General features: G+C 43.4%; 2 protein-coding genes across 7 annotated transcripts in view; both read right to left on the bottom strand.

Moving 5' to 3' along the window:
• The window catches only part of TAF1 (TATA-box binding protein associated factor 1), a 28,316-nt gene extending 23,275 nt beyond the window's left edge, over positions 1-5,041 (bottom strand). For 2 of the 4 annotated variants that reach the window (XM_018070677.1, XM_018070679.1), the window contains exons 1-5: positions 4,895-5,041; positions 3,899-4,016; positions 3,198-3,314; positions 2,322-2,441; positions 1,645-1,718 (exon numbers count right to left, since the gene is read on the bottom strand). In XM_018070677.1, the coding sequence (XP_017926166.1) occupies positions 1,645-1,718; positions 2,322-2,441; positions 3,198-3,314; positions 3,899-4,016; positions 4,895-5,020 (555 nt within the window). In that variant the 5' untranslated portion in view covers positions 5,021-5,041. Of the gene's footprint in view, positions 1-1,644; positions 1,887-2,321; positions 2,442-3,197; positions 3,315-3,898; positions 4,017-4,894 lie in introns of all 4 variants that reach the window. The other 2 variants (XM_018070676.1, XM_018070678.1) reach the window with 1 other exon arrangement.
• Positions 5,042-5,292: 251 nt separating this feature from the next.
• On the bottom strand, positions 5,293-16,642 carry LOC103767682 (rho-related GTP-binding protein RhoG). Of its 3 annotated transcripts, XR_001920398.3 has the most exons (4): positions 16,602-16,642; positions 15,418-15,473; positions 7,697-9,602; positions 5,293-5,702 (listed from the first exon to the last, which is right to left on the bottom strand). XR_001920398.3 is itself a non-coding variant. In XM_018070680.3 (3 exons), exon 3 carries the CDS (start codon positions 9,579-9,581, stop codon positions 9,006-9,008), a length of 576 nt encoding a protein of 191 aa, XP_017926169.1. In that variant the 5' UTR covers positions 9,582-9,602; positions 15,418-15,473; positions 16,602-16,642; the 3' UTR covers positions 5,293-9,005. The 3 variants fall into 3 exon arrangements, 2 of the variants coding, with proteins under 2 accessions (XP_017926169.1, XP_017926170.1); XM_018070680.3 differs by having other exon boundaries at positions 5,293-9,602; XM_018070681.3 differs by lacking the exon at positions 15,418-15,473 and having other exon boundaries at positions 5,293-9,602; positions 16,602-16,638.
• Between the last annotated feature and the right edge of the window lie 1,959 nt (positions 16,643-18,601).

The raw sequence follows: 18,601 nt of genomic DNA on the forward strand, positions 1-18,601 counted from the left end.
AATTGATTTTCATTTTGAACAACCCACAATCTTCAGAAAGACAGATGGAGGTTGAAGAAGAGTTGATAAAATTATTAGCAAGAGAGACAAGCTAAAAGAGAGTTATATAAATTAGAGATTTCTTAAGAAAACAGATGAGTCCAGAAATAATACCCTTACTTTTATTTCATAATATATCACAATGTAGTTCCCCTATACTGCATTCCTCCAAAACCTGCACTAATGACAATGACAAACTTCCTCTTGTGTTCCTTCTATGGTTATGATTGTTGGTTTTAAAGCACTTACAAGTTTTTTAGTCTAAGCTCTCTTGTAAAGAGGAAAAGCATTATTCTGTAACTGACATTTAGGAAACAGGAATTAGAACCAAAAATTTTTACAGAGTCATCCTATTGATATTCCCTGTTTATCTGTTACACTGATCCCCAAAGAAAATAATGTTTATATGACCACTCCACTCATCTCTGCCTACATTCATGTTATCCTTCTTCCCAAAACTCCCCCAGATTTACTTCTGAACCCTTTGTCCAGTGTCAATGACCTTTCACAAAGGGCAAAGGTCTCAGACATAATTAAGCTGTTAATAGTTTAATGAAACACAAAAGTCTGCCTCTGCATGTGCTACTTTAAGGGGTTTTCTCAAGAAAAACAATGCTACATTAGCATGCACATCAACCCACCCTTACAGCAAAATCTACAGGGTTTTAGGCTTTGCCAGCTCTCATGCTCATTAATTAATTAGGAAAAGTGCTCAGCATTAACTGCTTGCACTGATTTCTGCACCCACTGGGCACATTCAGCACTGAGGCAGTCTGTGACATTACACTTTGAGCATCAAAGAAATGAACACAACTGCTACAAAATATAACAGCACAGGAAACATCAAGTTTGCAAAAGCCAAGAGAAGAGAAACTTCTGCGCTGGAGCCTCACCTGACATTTAATTATGCAAATTGTTCAGCTCCTCACACAAGGACACACACAGAACCAAGTTATCCTTGGTCACAACCATCTGTTTGGCAGCTATAAGTTGATCTTTATACACCTTCTCCTCCTACCTTTCCTCTCCTCTCCTCTTCACAGCTTTAAAACTTTCAAATTAATTACTGAAATATGTTGACTACATTTTCTATTTGTGAGCACTTAGGAAAGTCTTGTAATGAATATGCTTTGTGCAAAACCCAAGCACTCTTTCACCCAACTTGCTATTGAGCTGATTTCTGATTTATATTCTGAGAAGTTTTGAGGGAAAAATTAAATAAATTATACAGATCACAAAATGTTTCAGGAAAAGCACACCAAGTTCAGGAGAGAAGCAGCAAATATTTGCCAGAAAAGCCAGAAAGCAGACAGATTAGCACTGTTTTTAATCATCTGGCAATATATCAAATCAACAGGCCTGTGGTCTTACAGAACAGCAAAACATTCACGCCCTGATTTTACAGGGTGCTTTTTAAGAGGTTCCTGCAAATGGCAGGAAAAGTATTAAATATTAAGCAATCTGGAAGCAACAGCACACAGAAACTAAAGGAAGTATTGAGTGAGCAAGAATATGTGGTGACTTAGTACATACCCTTAGTACTGTACAATTCACATTTAGATGTCTTACATGACACACATCTCTTCCACGTATCTCTTACAATACCTTGCCTGGTCGAAATTCTGGGAAGAGCTCTGTAACACTTGGCAACTGTTTGGTAGCATCTCGCTGCATGATTCCTGCAAGAGGAAGTGTGAGTTTGCCTTCCTTGGATTCTGCCTGCCTGGCTTCTTGAGGTCCCATCTCTGACTCAGAATCAGAGCTGCTGCTGAAATCCACCTTGTCGGAGGCAGCAGAGGAAGGAGCAATGATGGAGGGCAAAATGATACCGTCTCCATCTTCAGATACTACAATAGAACAAGCACCTTATAAACAAACAGGTCTCCTCCCTCTCCCCTAGCATAACCCCATAATGCCACATCTACTGTTTATACCAACTTATGCAAAAGTTAAGCCTTTGCAGACGTTATCAGTACCATTCTGGTTTAACCTTTCATTTTATCCTAAGCGTTCCAGGTGCATTTCCCAGCCACAACTGAGAGGATGAGATAAAAAAGCAGTTTCATGGTCAATATGGGAATTTCAACAATACAAAACTTCACCCTACATTTCGGACAACCCTGTAACATCACAGCTCAGGACAAACACTCACCTTCAGGCGCAGTCTGCAGACGGGGCTGGGATGACGTGTGGTCCCTGCTGCAGAACGAGCTGCAGCACAGCAGCCTTTGCCTCCTTCAGACACTCACATTGCTAGAGAGAAGAAGAAAGTCCTCACTCACCAGTGGCAGCTGCATCCTTCTCATCTTCTTTTTTTCCAGGTACTGGAGGTGGTGGCGGCGGTGGCATCAGCTTGGAATCGATATCTTCACAGTCAGCATCGTAATCGTCCTCATCTTCATCTAACCAGGGGGGAGACAGGACTACTTATTAAGCAGATAATAAAAGGAAACCAGGTACCCTTTCCACTTATGGTATCTCAAACTTGTCCTGACCTGATGGCAAGGACACCATTCTTATCTTGCAACTAGATGCAAAACTCTTACCAGTTCAGCTTCCTGCACAAGCTCGTTTGCAAGATGAAAGTTTAAGAAAGAGTGAGAAGGAGGGAAAAAGATAAACTGACATAAAGATGACTGAAGCACTTAAAATGTATGTATATTTTGCTATCACCTCCTTTTGTTCACACTCTGTAGAGCAAATAAAGCTATTACAGAAGAAAAATGTGGTCAAAAAGTCCCAATCACCTTTGTGTCCCACTAACCACAATATGTCATCAGAAAGATTAAGGGTAAGGCAGCTTTAAGGAATATGCAGAGATTTAGCTTTTGCACCAAGGGAAAAGCTGCATGTTTCTGAAAGTCTGTTCTAGGCCAGACAGAGATACCTGGGACCAACAAAAGAACCAAAGTGCCTTCTGCAGAAAATCAACTCAGAAAAAAAAAAAAAAAAGAAAAGAGTAAAGCAGGAGAAAGAAATTGAGGTGACTCTCTTAGGAAGCAGGACCATATTTCTATCTTTGAGTAGCTCCAAGAGGCACTAGACCTCCTCCATAAACATAAGAACACAGTTTAAAGAAATATGAGCAGATATTAGGTATTCTCTGCAGGGGATAACACCTGCTAGAGGTAGAGCTGTCATGCTGATCCCCTCTTTACCTGGCCTTCGAGCTGGTTGCAGGCTGCCCATCGCCTGCTTGTACCGGCGGCTCTCATCCTCTGCCACCTCGGTGATGTCTGAGTAATCAACAGCATCTTCCGTGCTCTTGACCCAGCCTAGGGAGAAGAGAAACCTCATCACACAAAACTTCACCCTAATATATATTACTGACTGCAGACTTCACTAAGTGCATATGAATCCTTTCCTCTGCTTCCTTTACTTAGGGGAACGAAAAAATTCCGTCTCCCACCCGAGTACCTTTCCCCTCGTTCTAACCAAAACTCCCCTAGCTTTGAACTTCCCCTAAGGATTGGGAAGCAGACAACTTTAGCACAAGGAAAACCCATCACTCAGTGAAACTGCTCGGCACGTTCAGAAGTTAAAAAAGAGACATTATATCACTGTATTAAACAGGCTTCTCTAATACAGGGGCAAACACAGACTTACTTGTGAAGGAGGAGAGACAAGTAAAAAACTTACAAAAATGAAAGAAAACAACTGTAAAATTGATCAGGAGATACCATAACATTCAGTCTGACAAGCAGAAGAAGGTAAGGCCTTTGACAGAGGCCCTCTGCCCAGGTAACACCATGATATTCCCTGCAGACTCTGATGAGCCAGGTGCATTTTCTTCTCTCCAGCAAGAGCTCTGACCCTGCAGCCCCTCTGCTCTTTAACCCCAGGTACCCCAGTGCCAAACCTTCCTCATCCAGGTGTGCTCCCTCGCTCTCCGGGCTCTCCTCCTCGCTGGCTGTGATCTCAGTGATCAGGTTGCCCAGTCCCAGCACGCCCAGCCCAGCCAAGTGCTTCTTGGATTCCTGGGGAGACCAGAGCTGGGAGGCTCCAGCAGCCAAGGCCGGGCCAGCCCCGTGATTGCCAGCTGGGTCCAATCCCAGAGCCCACCCCAAACACCACAGGACACTCTGGGACACCCTGAGCACTCCAGTACAGCCTGAGCACCCTGAGTCATCCTGGTACATCCCAGATCACTCCAAGCACCCCGGCACACCCAGATATACCCCGAACACCCAACTACAGCCTGAGCACCCCAGTACATACCAGGTCACCCCAAACATCCCAGTACATCCTGGGTTACCCCAGGCATCCCAGAACACCCTGGGTCACTCCAGTTCATCTCAGTGCACCTCGAGCAGCCCAGGTCTCCCCGGTACAACCCAGTTCACCCCAGTACATCCCAGGTCATCCCGAACACCCCGGAACACCCTGGGTCACCCCTGTTCATCCCGGTACACCCCAGGTCATCCCAGTACACCCTGGTGCACCACAAGATCCCCAGTACGCCACAGGTCACCCCAGTACATCCCAGGTCACCTCGAGCACCCCAGTACACCCCAAGTCATCCCTGTACATCCCAGCTCACTCTAGTACATTCCAGGTCACCCCTAACACCCCAGCACACCTTGGGTCACCCCATTTCACCCTGGTACATTCCGGGTCGCTCTGCTACCTCCTGGTGCACCCTGAGCACCCCAGTACACCCCGGCTCATCCCGATACATCCCAGGGCACCCCGAGCACCCCAGTAACACCCCAAGTACCCCAGTACATCCCAGGGCACCCCGAGCACCCCAGTACACCCCGGTACATCCCAGGGCACCCTGAGCACCCTGGCACATCCCAGGGCACCCCGGCTCGCCCCGGCTGACGCCCGTCCCCCGGCAGCGACACGGCCCTACCTTGTCGAGGACACTGTCCCCTTCCAGCTGCCCCGCCTCGTTGATGTTGCCGAAGAGGAACCCGGCCAGGGAGAAGGGCTCGGCGCGGCCGCCGTCCGCATCCTCCTCGCTCTCCGAGTCCGACATCGCGGCGCCGACCCGGACGCGGAAGCGGGGCCGGGGCGGGATCGGGGGCGCGGATCGGGACCGGACCTGCCCCGCCCTGGGAACGGCCCCGCCCCGGAACGGCCCCCGCCCGCAGCCCCCGCGCGGCCCCGCCCGGAACGCGAGGCGCTCCGACCCTTCCAAAAAATTCCTTCTTCATGGCCTTTTGGGAACCGGCTTTCGCAGGAAAGGGCTGCCTTTTAGCACAGGTGCGGTACGGCAGCAGGGCGAGTTAATGCGACAAGCCACGGAGGTGGGGGGGAAAGGTTTATTGCAGTGCATAATTTAAAAGTGAAGAGAGGGGGGAAAAAAAAATCCTTTAAAACTGTTAGAGTGATGCAAGTTATTTTATCGTATAAAATCAAGTCGCCAGTGTACGTATCAGTGCCACACTTCAGAGTCTTGGGCTCCCGCTGGTGGTGGGTGGTCCTTGCCACCCACCCAGGGACCCCGATGAGATCCATCCTCTTCTCCAGGTCAGCCCAAGCAGCACCAAGGTTTCTACAGAGTGAGGTTTAGCACTTGAGAACAAAGCATGGTGAGGCTCTTCTAGTTTAAAACTCATAGAAATAGCTACAGCTGTAAACCGAAGAAAGCACTTCCACATCTAAGCACACCTCGTAACATCCTTTGGACACAGAATTCCTGAACTGCTTGGCTTCAGCTATATTTAAAAAAAAAAACAAGTACTTCAGAAATCATTCACAAACTGAAAGATTAAAATCTGTCTCTTCACAGTGAGTCTCTTCTGTGAATTAAGACATACACACTGCATCTCTACTCAGTAACAAACTGAAGGATCTTGAACAGTTTGGGAAACCCACACAGCTTAACTGGATTTTCTGATCTCCCAAAACAAGACAAAATCCAGCCATGGGATGATGCGAAGTCTGTATTTGTCAACAGAAGAAAAATAAAACATGGGAGAAACAGAACTGATTGTAGACCGAAGCACTGGACTACTTACAATAAAATGCACCAAAAATTGTTGGGGGGGGGAAAGGCAGGAAGATCAGAAATGGAGAATGCCCACTGAATGTAGAAGCTCACTGGATTCCTGAGCTCCTGAAGCTCATCCTCAGGAAAAGCAGAGGCTGGAAGAAACCAGCTGTCAGCCAGGACTGTTACTCCTGGCAGGAAGTGACAGAAATACAAAGCATCTAAATAACCAGGTACTCCAAAGCCAGTAAAAACCTTTTGATGGTGTTCAAAGTTCACTCTCTGCTCATTTTCATGACTACCGTGTTATTCTCCTCAGTACTGTTGTGCAATCCATTTACTAAGTAATCTAAATGGACATAAAGTGTTCTGGTATAATGCAATCAATAATGCAACCGATTCAAATAAATTGATTAAGCAGTTGAATTTTATCTCGCCATACTCTTTTCCAGTTCACACCAGGATGGCTGTTTGTGAGCCTACAGAAACAGGGGGGCAAGGGTTGTGCAATAATACTTTCTCACAAGATTTCTTCTCCACAAAATTCTTGTAATCCAGTTAGGAACAACCACAAAAGACACAGAACTAAAAGATTTCAGTATGTAAAAAAGTAAAAACTTTTTAAAACAGTAGTAGCCTCAGTACAAAACTGCAAATATATGTAGCAAAAAAAAAAAAAGTAGACTTTTAATTTCAATAACAGGCACCTCTTAAGACTAGTTCAAACATGTCACAGACTTTTTTTTAAAGTACATCTCTGAATAAAGCAAAGGTTAAGGGCTTGCACCACGATAACTAGACAGTTGATTTAGGTCTGACCAACATTAAAACAAACCATGTGCACTGGCTTAAATAAATACATTTTAAACATGGTAAAGTCTATTTACTCAGTTACTGAAATTTACCTACAGAAAATAATCTTGAATTACAAGGCACAGAGTTAATTGCTGCCTGCAAGCCCAGCCCACACTAAAGGCCTACAGCTAAAGCAAAGGCAGAACGTGGTAAGTAGAGGTTATCTCACAGAATACTCTATACCCTCACAGCCTTCAGGGCACTGTGGCAGGAACCACATCTGGAACAGCACTTTCTCTACAAGTGCAAAAGATGCAAAGACACTCCAGGCAATGGCACTTGGTGAAGAAAAATATGCAGATTCTGTAGGGCTTCTGCAAACATCCCACAGAATGGGGGGTTTTGGTACTGCCTGAGCTCAGGCAACGTTTGGAACTCGGTGTTGGTTCACTAACCACAGGTACCAGTATTTGGATTAACTGCAATTTATAATCAATGGCTAAAGCAGTACCAGAGTGAGCATATGTCAGATAAACAGGAACTGCAGTTAGCGTCAGCATCAGCTACACCAGCTGAAGAAAGGCACATCCTCTTCAAAGAGTGGAATAAGGGCGCAAATAAAAACATTTCCATCCACCTGGTATTTTTGCCAGCATCAGATAAAGCAAGCTCAAATTAACACAAGATCCCTAACAACCTTGTGGATGTATTTTCTGTTATCCTGCTAAAAGGAGGCACTTTTTTTCTGACCAGGGTATACACCAGTGCAGTTTTGCATGTGTGGGAATCACAAGAAAGCAAGTTCTGAATGACCAATTGAGGCTGCAGCCAGACAAAGACAGCACTGTCAACTTCAGACAACAAAGCCCAGTCCAGCACCACTGGTTTCACACAAAGTATCTTTGAAGCATGCTGCTTTCATACCATCGAGCTGGAAGGTTAAGTCTAAGGAAGGTTTCATGCGCTCACTCCTCAGCTGGTCCCGGAACCACACATAAAGAACAGTGCACATCCTGAAAATAAAAGCCAGCTGCCACTTACTAGAGCTGCTGAAGAAAGTTAAAAAGTATGTAAATAGAACTTCAGTTAAAAGAGTTCATAAAAACTGAGCATCCAGTAGAGAGGAAAAAAAAAACTGCCCAGGTAATCCTATCCAGTGACTGGCTAACCATTACAGATTGAACTGACAACAGGAAGAAACTCGGGCTCCTGTAATCAGAACCTCCAAAAATTTCTGTCAGTGTTCTCACAGAAAAAAAACAACACAGGAATTTGCCATAAAAATCTCAGGTGGTGGCCCCAAGAACGTTAAGAAGTGAAGCAATTAATTCCTCAAGAGCTGCTTTCAAGTCTCTGGGATTCATCAGAGAGATTACATTGAAAATCTCATTTTGAGAAGTGTCATCCCAAATATCTCAGTCATCCCGGGAAGGTAACTGTTAAAACTTTATTCTCAGGGTGCAATGTCTCTTTGGACAGTGAAATAAAATCTCAGTTTAGAAGCTTATGGAAGACTTGCATCTAAACTACTCTACCACTTCTCCAACTCAAAACTATGAAAATCACTCGTTTGAGTGATTCATCAGTTTTCTAAGTTCCTTACATTAGGAAAAATCAGCTCCTGCTTCTGTTAATAAAATCATTGCAGGTATTCCCTGGGTCTTGCTCATTGCATTTATTGTGCCTTACACTAACTCTTCATATAAATGATCACAGTTCATTATAAGGTGAATCTCAGTAATATTTCAGGCATTTTTGCAAGTAAACAAATTGTTTTCAAGCTTTAAATTGATAAAACAACCGGCCTTCTGTTTGTAAAACAAATTCAATCAGTAAATAAAGGATGGGAAAAGCAGCAGCTAGACTTAGAGCGGGGTTATCAGAATTGGTGCTTTTCAGCAAACCTAGTAACTGATGGCTATCTAGTAAAGAAGTGGCTTCAAAGGAGTCTCCTCTTTTATTTTCCTCCACTAAAATAAGGACAGAACCCAGGTGATCCCTGGAGAAGCTGCTGGAGACTGGAACTTTAGAAATAAAGTAGATATTTGACCTCTCCGTTGGAAAAAAAAACCTGTTCTGTTTCAGTTTCCCTGAAGCAGTAAGACTGCAAGAATATTCATTGTATAACCGATTTCTGCTTAGAGCTGTTAGTGCAAGATGCAAATCTTCAATTTAACTCATTAGAAAGCCCTCCAAGATTCTAGTCAACAGCAACATCCATCACCCAAGGTGACTACAATAAGACACATTTTCTTGTGTTCTTCTTCGTCACAGGATACAGAACTGCACGGACAGCTTCAGCAAACACCTCCCGAACGCCCTCCTGATTCAATGCTGAGCACTCCAAATATTTGACTGCTCCAATTTGTTTAGCCAGTGAAGTCCCCTGCTGCGGGGTGGTGGGAGCCAAGCTCTGCTCTTTCAACTTTTTAACTGTTTCCAGGTCATTTCTCAAGTCTCTCTTCGTGCCCACCAGAAGAATGGGGACATTTGGACAGTGGTGAGAAACTTCGGGATGCCATTTGTGCCTCACGTTTGCATAGGAAGAGGGGCTGCCAATGGAGAAGCAGATGATGAAGACGTTGGTTTGAGGGTAGGAGAGCGTGCGCAGGCGGTCGTATTCCTCCTGGCCTGCAGTGTCCCAGAGATTCAGGCTGACTGTCCGGCCATCCACGGTCATCTGGGCACTGTAGTTGTCAAACACAGTGGGGATGTACTCCTCTGGGAAGGCATTGGTGGTGTAGCTGATGAGGAGACAAGTTTTTCCCACAGCGCCGTCTCCGACCACCACGCACTTTATAGTCTGCATCCTTCACCCAGACACAAAGTCCTGCACAAAGCAAGAAAAGGAGTCAGGAAAAGCAAGCTCAACGATGGCCATTTTAAAGATAAGCTTTAGCAAGTGTTTTTAATATAGCTAACAATTTCTTATCACAGCTTGACACACATTCAGTGTCTCGAGCCATTCTAAAGAGCTCCCGGGGCTAGGAAGACAATAGTGAAATGGAGATGCAAAGAGTTGAGAGCTAAGTGACAACTGGCTGCATTCCAACCATGTAAGTACAAATTAGCCAAATTCCCACAGTCTTGCCTTACTGCCAGACTGTTTCCCACAGGCAAAAGGACAAGCCCTTAGAGGCACCTGCAAGTGGAAAGGGATCGTGACCTCAGACCCAGTAACAAGATACTCTGTCCTTTTAGGTTCACACATACACCTCTGTACACACACACTCTCCAAGATTCACACTTCTTGCCTACATAGTCCATTGCCTAAACAGTTTACCACAAAGAAAGATCCAAAAGTTATATACTAAACCAAGATATTCATTGCTGGGCTGCACTGCAACTGTTTACTATAATAATTCACTATACTCAGATCAATCAGACCTCAAGAAACTGCATTACTTAGAGGACACCAGATAAAAGGTTCAGAAAGCAGCATATTCAAGAAAAGCTGTTCTTTGAAATATAACTAGCCATAGTACCCAGATTAGACTACATAAAGAATTTTTCTAAAGAAGCCAAGAACAGATTACTCTCACTAATCAGTGACAGAACAAGCAGAACTTAATAGGCTTGAGCTACTTGGTGTCCTCTAAATAATGAGCATGAGAAAAGTATATGCTGTAAAAAAATAGCATTCCTAGGCAAACTGGGGAATTGTTACACAGGAGATACCTGACACTTTAAGGTTTCCCTTATCCCTTTCCTGCTATATGAAGATTAGGTTTGATAATCTAAGTGATATAGTCTGAAACACAGTTAATTTTAAACTATATTTGAAAACAGCATGGAACTGCAAGCAGTCATTTGTTGTACGTTGGAGCTTCCACAGCCAGTCTGAACAAGAAGGAACTTGCCTCTGCCTTCTCACCCAAATGCCTTTGAGGGACTATCAGAATCCTCAACTTGCAACCAGCAGCAAATACACTGTTTCAAACAGAAGAAAATAGTGGGAAGAACTTTTTAGCAGGGCCTGTTACAGTAGGACAAGGGGTAATGGTTCTAAACTAAGAAAAGGTTGATTTAGATTAGATATAAGATAGAAGTTATTCACAATGAGGGTGGTAAAACACTGGCACAGGTTGCCCAGAGAAACTATGGATGCCCCATCCCTGGAAACCTCCAAGGCCAAGCTGGATGGGGCTCTGAGCAACCTGATGTAGTTGAAGATCTCCCTGCTCATTGCAGGGAGTTGGACTAGATGGCCTATAAAGGTTCCTCCCAAACTAAACTATTCTGATTGCATATTCCAGAAGGATCTCAGTTCCAACACCATCAAAGAATAAAAGGGAATACTGGAAAATCAGCAAGTGAAGTAAGTCACTTATAACAGTCATGAAACCCCCTCCCTCCAACTTCCTCTTAAGACCATCCAAACAAATCAACAACTCATTATCATTCAAGTCTCAGCTTTGTCCTTTCAGACAAAGTCTTTATCTGTCTCCACATACTGCCGTGTTCCCACTGGGAGCACACAGGATTCTGCTGGACTGAGTGAAAATGGGACTACCTGAAGCTTCGGCACAACGCTGCAACAGGCAACTCCAGTGACAACCACTGTGGTCACTACAACACACAGTGCTTAGGGAAGGATCAGTGTGTGTGCACAGGCACTGCTGAAAACCAACCAGTGGTGGGAAGCAGTGCAGAAACCCAGCAGGACATTGGAGGGGAAAAATTTGGAGGGAAACAAAAGTGCAGAAGCAGACTATCCCTTTTGAAAATGGGATGGATTTCAAAAACCAGGAACTAGATTTCTAAAACAGCATGAATCACCTGAAATGAAACCTGGCAAGTGCTTTTGAGCTTTGGCAGAAAAGCACACGTACGAGTTTCTTCGCAGATCAAAAAAAATCAGTCGTCCCATTTCAGGGCTCCAGTCAAATGTAAAGAGAGATATGTATGGAACTGCATAAAGGTAATCACTAAAATGATGAACAGCACTGAGCAGCAAAAGCTGAGGGCAGGACTGAATATATTATTCCAAAGCAGTTGCACCAAGAATGGAATTTAACAGAACTGGAGGGAAAAAAAGAAGAAAAAAAAAAAAAGGGGGGGGAAATACAAAAAAACCCCAAAACCACCAAACAAGGAAGTTGTGCCAAATTAAAACTTGCATTTTGCAAACCTCAAGGTTGAAGCCCATTTTAATATTAAATTATTTAAAACATTACAAATTAAACATTTTTGACATTATATTATTAATCGAGATTGAACACTATTAACGGCAGCACACAACAGTATTTCTGAACACAAAGGGTCTGAGTGCTACAAGCAAAAAGTGACAGAAGAGCAGACGTACTTTAACACTGTAACACTGTTCTACCTGATGATGCCACAGCGACTCCCTGTAGGGCAGATCACAGTCTGCCTGGAGACACTGCCACACTCCCTCCGGAGTTTCCAAACCCTCTTTCCCCTTCCCACCCCATAGCACAGCACCTCCTCAGCTGTGATCACACACTGAAGAAGGTTGAGGAGTTGAACTACTTATTAAACTGGATGAAACCACAATCAATTGTGAAGGTACAACCAAGCCAGTGGCAGCAGATGGTGGGAATGAATCACCACATGCTGCTGCTGCTGCCCAAGTCCCTGGACTGCAGCACACAGAGCAGGTTTTAAAGCTTACTCCTGCACTGACATCAAACCACTGAAGTACCAGAACATGCTCTGCCAGAACCCTTAGTGGTGACCAACACCACTGCTCCCAGAGCAAAGACTTTTTGCCCAAATGAATTATCTGTGCAACAGACGATTCATTTTGATCAGTCCGTAACAAGTGACATCACAGGGATGGCAGGACTAAGCTGGACACATGCAACAAAAAATTCAACTCTAGCAACAAGAGTCCCACCAAGAACAAAAAAACACAAAGCCTTTTATACGCCCAACTCCTAGTTTCTAAAGTAAACAAGTTGCAAAGACTTGTAAACAGATCTCTCCTTAGAACACAAACCAAAAGCTCCCCCAAGTGCTTGCACCTCTTACAACTCTAAGCACTTCTGTCCAGAGCTCTCCACAGAATGACAGGGTATCCCCAAACTGCATCCAGCCTGAACACAATAGGCACTGCCAAGCAGTACAGGCATTTTATGAACTGATAAACTACAAAGCTACAAGTACCCCAGACCACCAGCAGTTAACACAACCTGATTTAAAATGTCTCATGAAAGTGTGTTACCCAAAGATTATTTTGTTGGGGCTTTATTTAAGAGGTTATTAGAGATTTCAATTTGGAAATTGGTAATAATGTAACAAAAAGGCCTGGAACATAAATGCTCTTTCACAGAACTAATACCTGGAATTACCCCACTAAGGCTGGGATTTTAGAAGAGCAGCATTTGCAGTAGGAAATAACTCCATGCAAACACTCCAAAGCATCAGGCAAAGTATTAACTACACAAACACAACTAAAGAGCTTGTAGGCTTTTAAGTGTATTTCTCTGAAAGGCTTCTTTAAAGTAGGTTGCTTTAGCTGAAAGGAATCACGTGTGGCATATGCAATACAGAAAAACAAACACGCACCAGAACACACAATATTTGTACTGAAACACAAAACTTAGATAAATCAATCAAAAAATAATGAGTAGAAAGAAGATACTACACTCCAGAAACCTGTATGTTGTGAGCAGGTGTAGTTTGGTAAAAGATTTACACATGGAAGACACAGATCTTTTTAATATAAGTCACAACCAAGAAAACTAATATTACCTCCATCAGGCCTTTTCTATTAAATACAGGTACTGCTTTCTTCAAAATATATGAAGTCTCAATTTAGTTTCTCTTGTAAACAATCTGTTTAGCAAGAAAACTCTCCCAAGACTGTAAAAATCTGGGGTTCAAATTTGCATGGCACCCTTCAAGCTGGCACTGCATGCTATCTAAATATAAATATATACTGAAAAAAAAAACATCATCCAAAAACAAAATTACCAACAACAAACATTAACAAGAGCAGGAAAATTGGTTTAGGGTTTGTTTAGGGTTCTTCTGGCGACCTTCTAACGAATTTTTGGGGAAATTTTAGAAAGAAAAACTCCACATACAATAAGTAACAAGAACTGAAAAAGAGCAAAATACAGATTAACACGTCAACACATCAAAAAAAAAAATACTTAAGAATTTAGAAACAGAAAGCTGGGCACAAGCTTCAAAGCCAAGTTTAAAGGTTATGCAACAAGAGAAGCAAGTGAATGGAAAATCCAAAGTAGTGAGAGGTAATCTGGGTTCTTAGTCCTGCCAGAGAAAGTACTTTTATCACAGCTAAGGTTCTAGCAGCTACAGCACAATGGGAATAATTTTCAAATTAAATAATAATTAATTAAAAAAAAAAACCAAGCAAAAAAACCCCCAAATCACCCCACACAGAAGTGTTGTGCAAAAATATGCAGATGAGAGTTATTTCTATCTTGTCCATCAGTGCCTTTGAATTAGAAAACTGGCATTCCCTGTTTGGGTTAGTTTCCTTCTCAGAAGATGCTGCAAAGTCTGACTTCACTGCCTGCACACCTGGCACTTCCTCTGGAATGTGCAAGATTTCAACTGGCGTGTCAAGACATCATCTGGAGAGCTGCTCCTGTTCTGACCTAATTAAGTCTTTTCTGGAATCATTAATGTGGACAGCTTGCTCTCCTAACACCCAGGTGAATATTTGTTGGGGAAATTCACGATTTGGATCCCCCTCCCCACAAAGCCATCACAAGCGAAACCACAGAAAAACTTCACGTTGCATCACAATTTTTTTGTGGGAGAGAAAAAACTTCTCGATCTTCCCCTCAACACTTCTGAAGGAAAGTTCCCTGCACGCTCAGAGAAGGGGGAATACAGTGACAGAAAACAGAGAGGAAACAGCAACCCAAGTTCTTCTGTAGCTCTCTAGATTTACGCTTTTTATACTTCCTGCACTTCTAAAAACTCTTGGCAGAGAAACTACTTCTTAGCAGGATTTGTCTCTGCCCTTGCTATGCTAACACCAAATGCCTCTTTGTTAGGTGGATTTTAGCTGTGATACTGCTCTTTGATAAACTCACTTTCACTGAGTTTGCCAGGTCTTCCCTATCTCTCTTTACAGTTTGGATACGGCCCCATTTTGGCCAAAACTGAGCCAAATGCACCAGGAGTTCAGCTGAAATCAGCTGTACTGATCTGTGTCGTTCTGCTCAGCCACCACATTTGACCAAGCCCTCCCCTGGGTCAGACATTTGCTCCTGTCTTACCAGGGGCAAGCAGAAGTTAGGAAAAATAAACGACTTAATTGCTTATCTTTCAGTAACAAAAACTAGATCAGAGACAATTCACTGTCCACCTGAAACATGAAGTCAGGCAGAAACTTTCAACAAAGAATTGGGTGGATAAGGCAGCTCCAAGTGTATCACACCACCCTCACCCACGCAAAGGAGTTAATTCACATGTGCAGCTTACCCACCAAGACTAAAAGGGAAGAAAAAGGGGCTCTCAGCAATTTAATTTAATCAAGACTCTGTTACTATTCCACAACAGCTCAGCTTACTCGCCATTGTTTTAGGCAAGTGCCAAAGGAATGGACAAGTGCCAGACTTTTAGAATGCATGCCAAGAAGGAGTAAAAAAAGTTAAATAGGAGACCTCATCCCTAATATCCTTCAGCAAGGAATGACCTACTTGGACTCCCCAGCGCCTCTCAAAGTTTTCACACCACTTTCTGTCCTGCCATTTACCTGCAAGAGAAACAAAACACTCAGCAACAACCTGAATGGCAGCAGAGGGGGGAAAAAAAATCAACAAGCCAAGGCAGATTTCAGCAGCACAGCGGGAACTGTGCACTCCACCACCCAAGCTCCACACGAACAACAGAATGGAGGAGGCTCATTTTCTGCAGAGCTCTCTGTCTGGAAATTCAGCTTCCAGGCACATGTCACTGATGCCTTACACCAGTGCAGTTCTCACTGGTTGTTCCTTCAGTGCCAATGCTACAAAGCCCTTTACACCTCTTGACGCAGAAAGTTGTTTCAAAGAAATAAAAGAAACCGCTCAAAACCTTTCAAATAATATTTTTAAAACCTCTACCCCTGTCAAATTAGGTTGAAATTGGTTTATGGATTTAAAGATTTTTTTTTTTCCAGGGATGAAACACAGATAAGCTTTACAATGTAAGCCATGTTTCTTAGGGAACTACAGTGAAAACAAAGGGGTCTGCACGAGGTATTTGGGCACCTCAACAACACAAACTTCAGTGCAACAACACTCTCACTACAGGCACTCATACTCCAAATTTTATAGGAGAGCAATAATATTAGTGACTAAATATCAAATACCTTAAATTCTGTGAATCTAAGATTATATTTAATGGATAATTAATATTTTAAAAGAGGTTTAGGTCATGAAACAGCTGCACAGTTGATGAAACAACACTGCAACAAGGTACAGCTGCACAGTCACAGGAGCTAAAAACCAAGACTTCAGCAGGTATCTGAAATTCCCAGTGTAGGAATGTGACATGTATCCTGCCATAATCAAAAGCCCCTGAGTATTAAACTTGGTTTTCCTCCTGCCACCCACAGAATCACGGATTCATCCAGGCAGGGACCCTTCACAGTTTATCTGAGCACAAGTGACCCAAATGAGCTCCAGTGGCGAGAACAGTACAGGTGTCAGAACAGGAGCCAGGACTGCAGGGTTCTGTGCCCACATCCACTGCTTGTCTGCTGGGTGACATAAGCAACTTGCACAGGTCCTGGGGATCACAGTCAGTTCATCAAAAGTTAGTGACACAATGTCCTTTCTACCTTCTGTAGATTCTGACAGGGCCTCAGTCGTTACTGTGGGCTAAAACAAACAAACAGTACCTCAGGTATAAGGCTTTGTGAAGAGACTTATTAAGCAGCTCGTGGCAGGATGAATGATAAATCCAGTTTAAGCATCCTCGATTCCTGTTTGAGGTGGAAAGAAAGAGAACTGTTAGTCTGTCTCCCTATCATGTTTTGTCACCTGGCATTTGCTGGCACTCTGGGTTGTAACAAAGCCACTGTTGTATCCAAAGGGCAATGTTACACCAGGAAAATCTAAGCTTCTTTCCTTGAGAAAAAAAAAAAAGCCCCAACACATTTTTCATTGGGTTGTGTTTCTTTGATTTCTCCTCCTCCACCCGAAACCTTCACTGGGGCGAGGGGTGTGTTAAAAAAGACACAAACAAAAAAATAAACAAATGAAACAAACAAAACCCAACAAAACCCACAAAAAAACAAACAAAACCAAACAAAACCCCAAACAAAAACAAAATACAAAACACACAAAACAAAATGAGAAAAAAACACAAACAAAATCAACCCAAACCAAACAAAAACGCACTTGCTTAATCAATAACAGTTTTCAAAAGTGTCTTTAAAGAGTTTTGGTGTGATTAAGATCAGAGCTAACACATGCACTCATTGTGGTTATCATCATGGCTTGTGCACTACAATACTGCAATTTTTGCCAAGTCTCATTTGCATCATGTATTGCAGTTCTAAAATGTGAGCAAAAGTTAAGGAGTTTCTCAGCAGTCTGACAGATTTACACATTACAGGCACGTACAGCAAAGTAAAAAAATATTCCCTGTAAAGGTATGACACCAAATTGAGTGAAAACACTTTGGACTGCAAAAGAATCACAGCCTCACCACGTAAGCAAATCAAACTGCACATTCAATTTCCTCCTACTAATTGCAAACTGCATATTTATTATTTTTCCGAGATCTCTGTAAAATTCCTCCATAGAAGAACATTCAAAAGCGTGTTTTTTTTTTAATGGAAATAGCAAGTTAAAATGCCAAATATGTCTCATAATCTTAAATTCCCTATAGGAAAATTGCTGTGCAGCTGAACAGCAGCAAACTGGCCCTAAACCGTGCCTTTGAGCGATGTACTTTACATCTCACACGGAAGAGAACGTGAGCTTTTGAAAATCAAAAAATAAGCTTGGGGCAAAGAGCTTAATGATGCTGCAGAAGGAGTACTGCACTCCAGCACAGGACACATGTTGCAAGTATGGGGTACACATAAAGAACGCTTAAATTAAAGTACCCAAAGCTTTTTTCATAACTCAGATTATGATGGGCACCACAAGTGTTTATAAAGAGTAAACAGATACTGATTACTCACTGGTTCTTAAAAAAAAAAAAAGACCAAAAGGGAAAAAAAAAACAAATAAAAAAAAACAAAAAACCCCAAAAAACAGAAAGAGAGGAGTTCAGAACAAATAAAAAGCAGCATTGCTTCTTGGGGTTCGAGGTTAAGCAGGAATTCCTCGGCGCAGGTTGTTATAAAAACTGAAAGTTCATAGGACTTCAGAGGAGAACCATTAACCTGATTGAGGCTGCTGAATGAGACAATACCTGTGACTCCTGACATCCTCCAAAATATTTCAGGTGGCTACTTTGCCCTGCTCTTCCCGAGACAGCAATTTGTTTTTAGAAGGCAGATCAAATACGACTCTTCTTATACCCGTCCCAGAAAAATCCACTCTCGGTAGTGAAAGAAGAGACCTTTCCGGAGGCAAACTCATCCCGTGCCAACTTTTTATGACACTCGCCGGGAGCAGAGGTCGCCTCAAGCCTGCGGCGGAGCTCCCGATACGGATGAGCATCAGCCCGGCGCTGGAGCAGCGCGGCCCAACCTCCGCTCCCCGCGGAACGGGCAAAACCACGACCGGTCACGGGGCCGCTCCCCGAGAAACGGCACCGGAGGAGGGCTTGCTTAAAAACCCCTCCCCGGCTTCTCCGGGCCCCCCGACGAGCGCATTCAGCGCCCGGCGTGCGGACGCGCATCCCACCTCCCAGCACCCCCGGGCACCACCAGGCCACGCGGCC

Source organism: Manacus vitellinus, unplaced genomic scaffold (assembly GCF_001715985.3).
Source record: "Manacus vitellinus isolate BGI_N305 unplaced genomic scaffold, ASM171598v3 scaffold_19_pilon, whole genome shotgun sequence".
Lineage (NCBI taxonomy): Eukaryota > Metazoa > Chordata > Aves > Passeriformes > Pipridae > Manacus > Manacus vitellinus.

Bases quoted from the DNA above. Each gene is read 5' to 3' on its own strand.
- LOC103767682 (XM_018070680.3), bottom strand. From the start codon at position 9,581: ATGCAGACTATAAAGTGCGTGGTGGTCGGAGACGGCGCTGTGGGAAAA.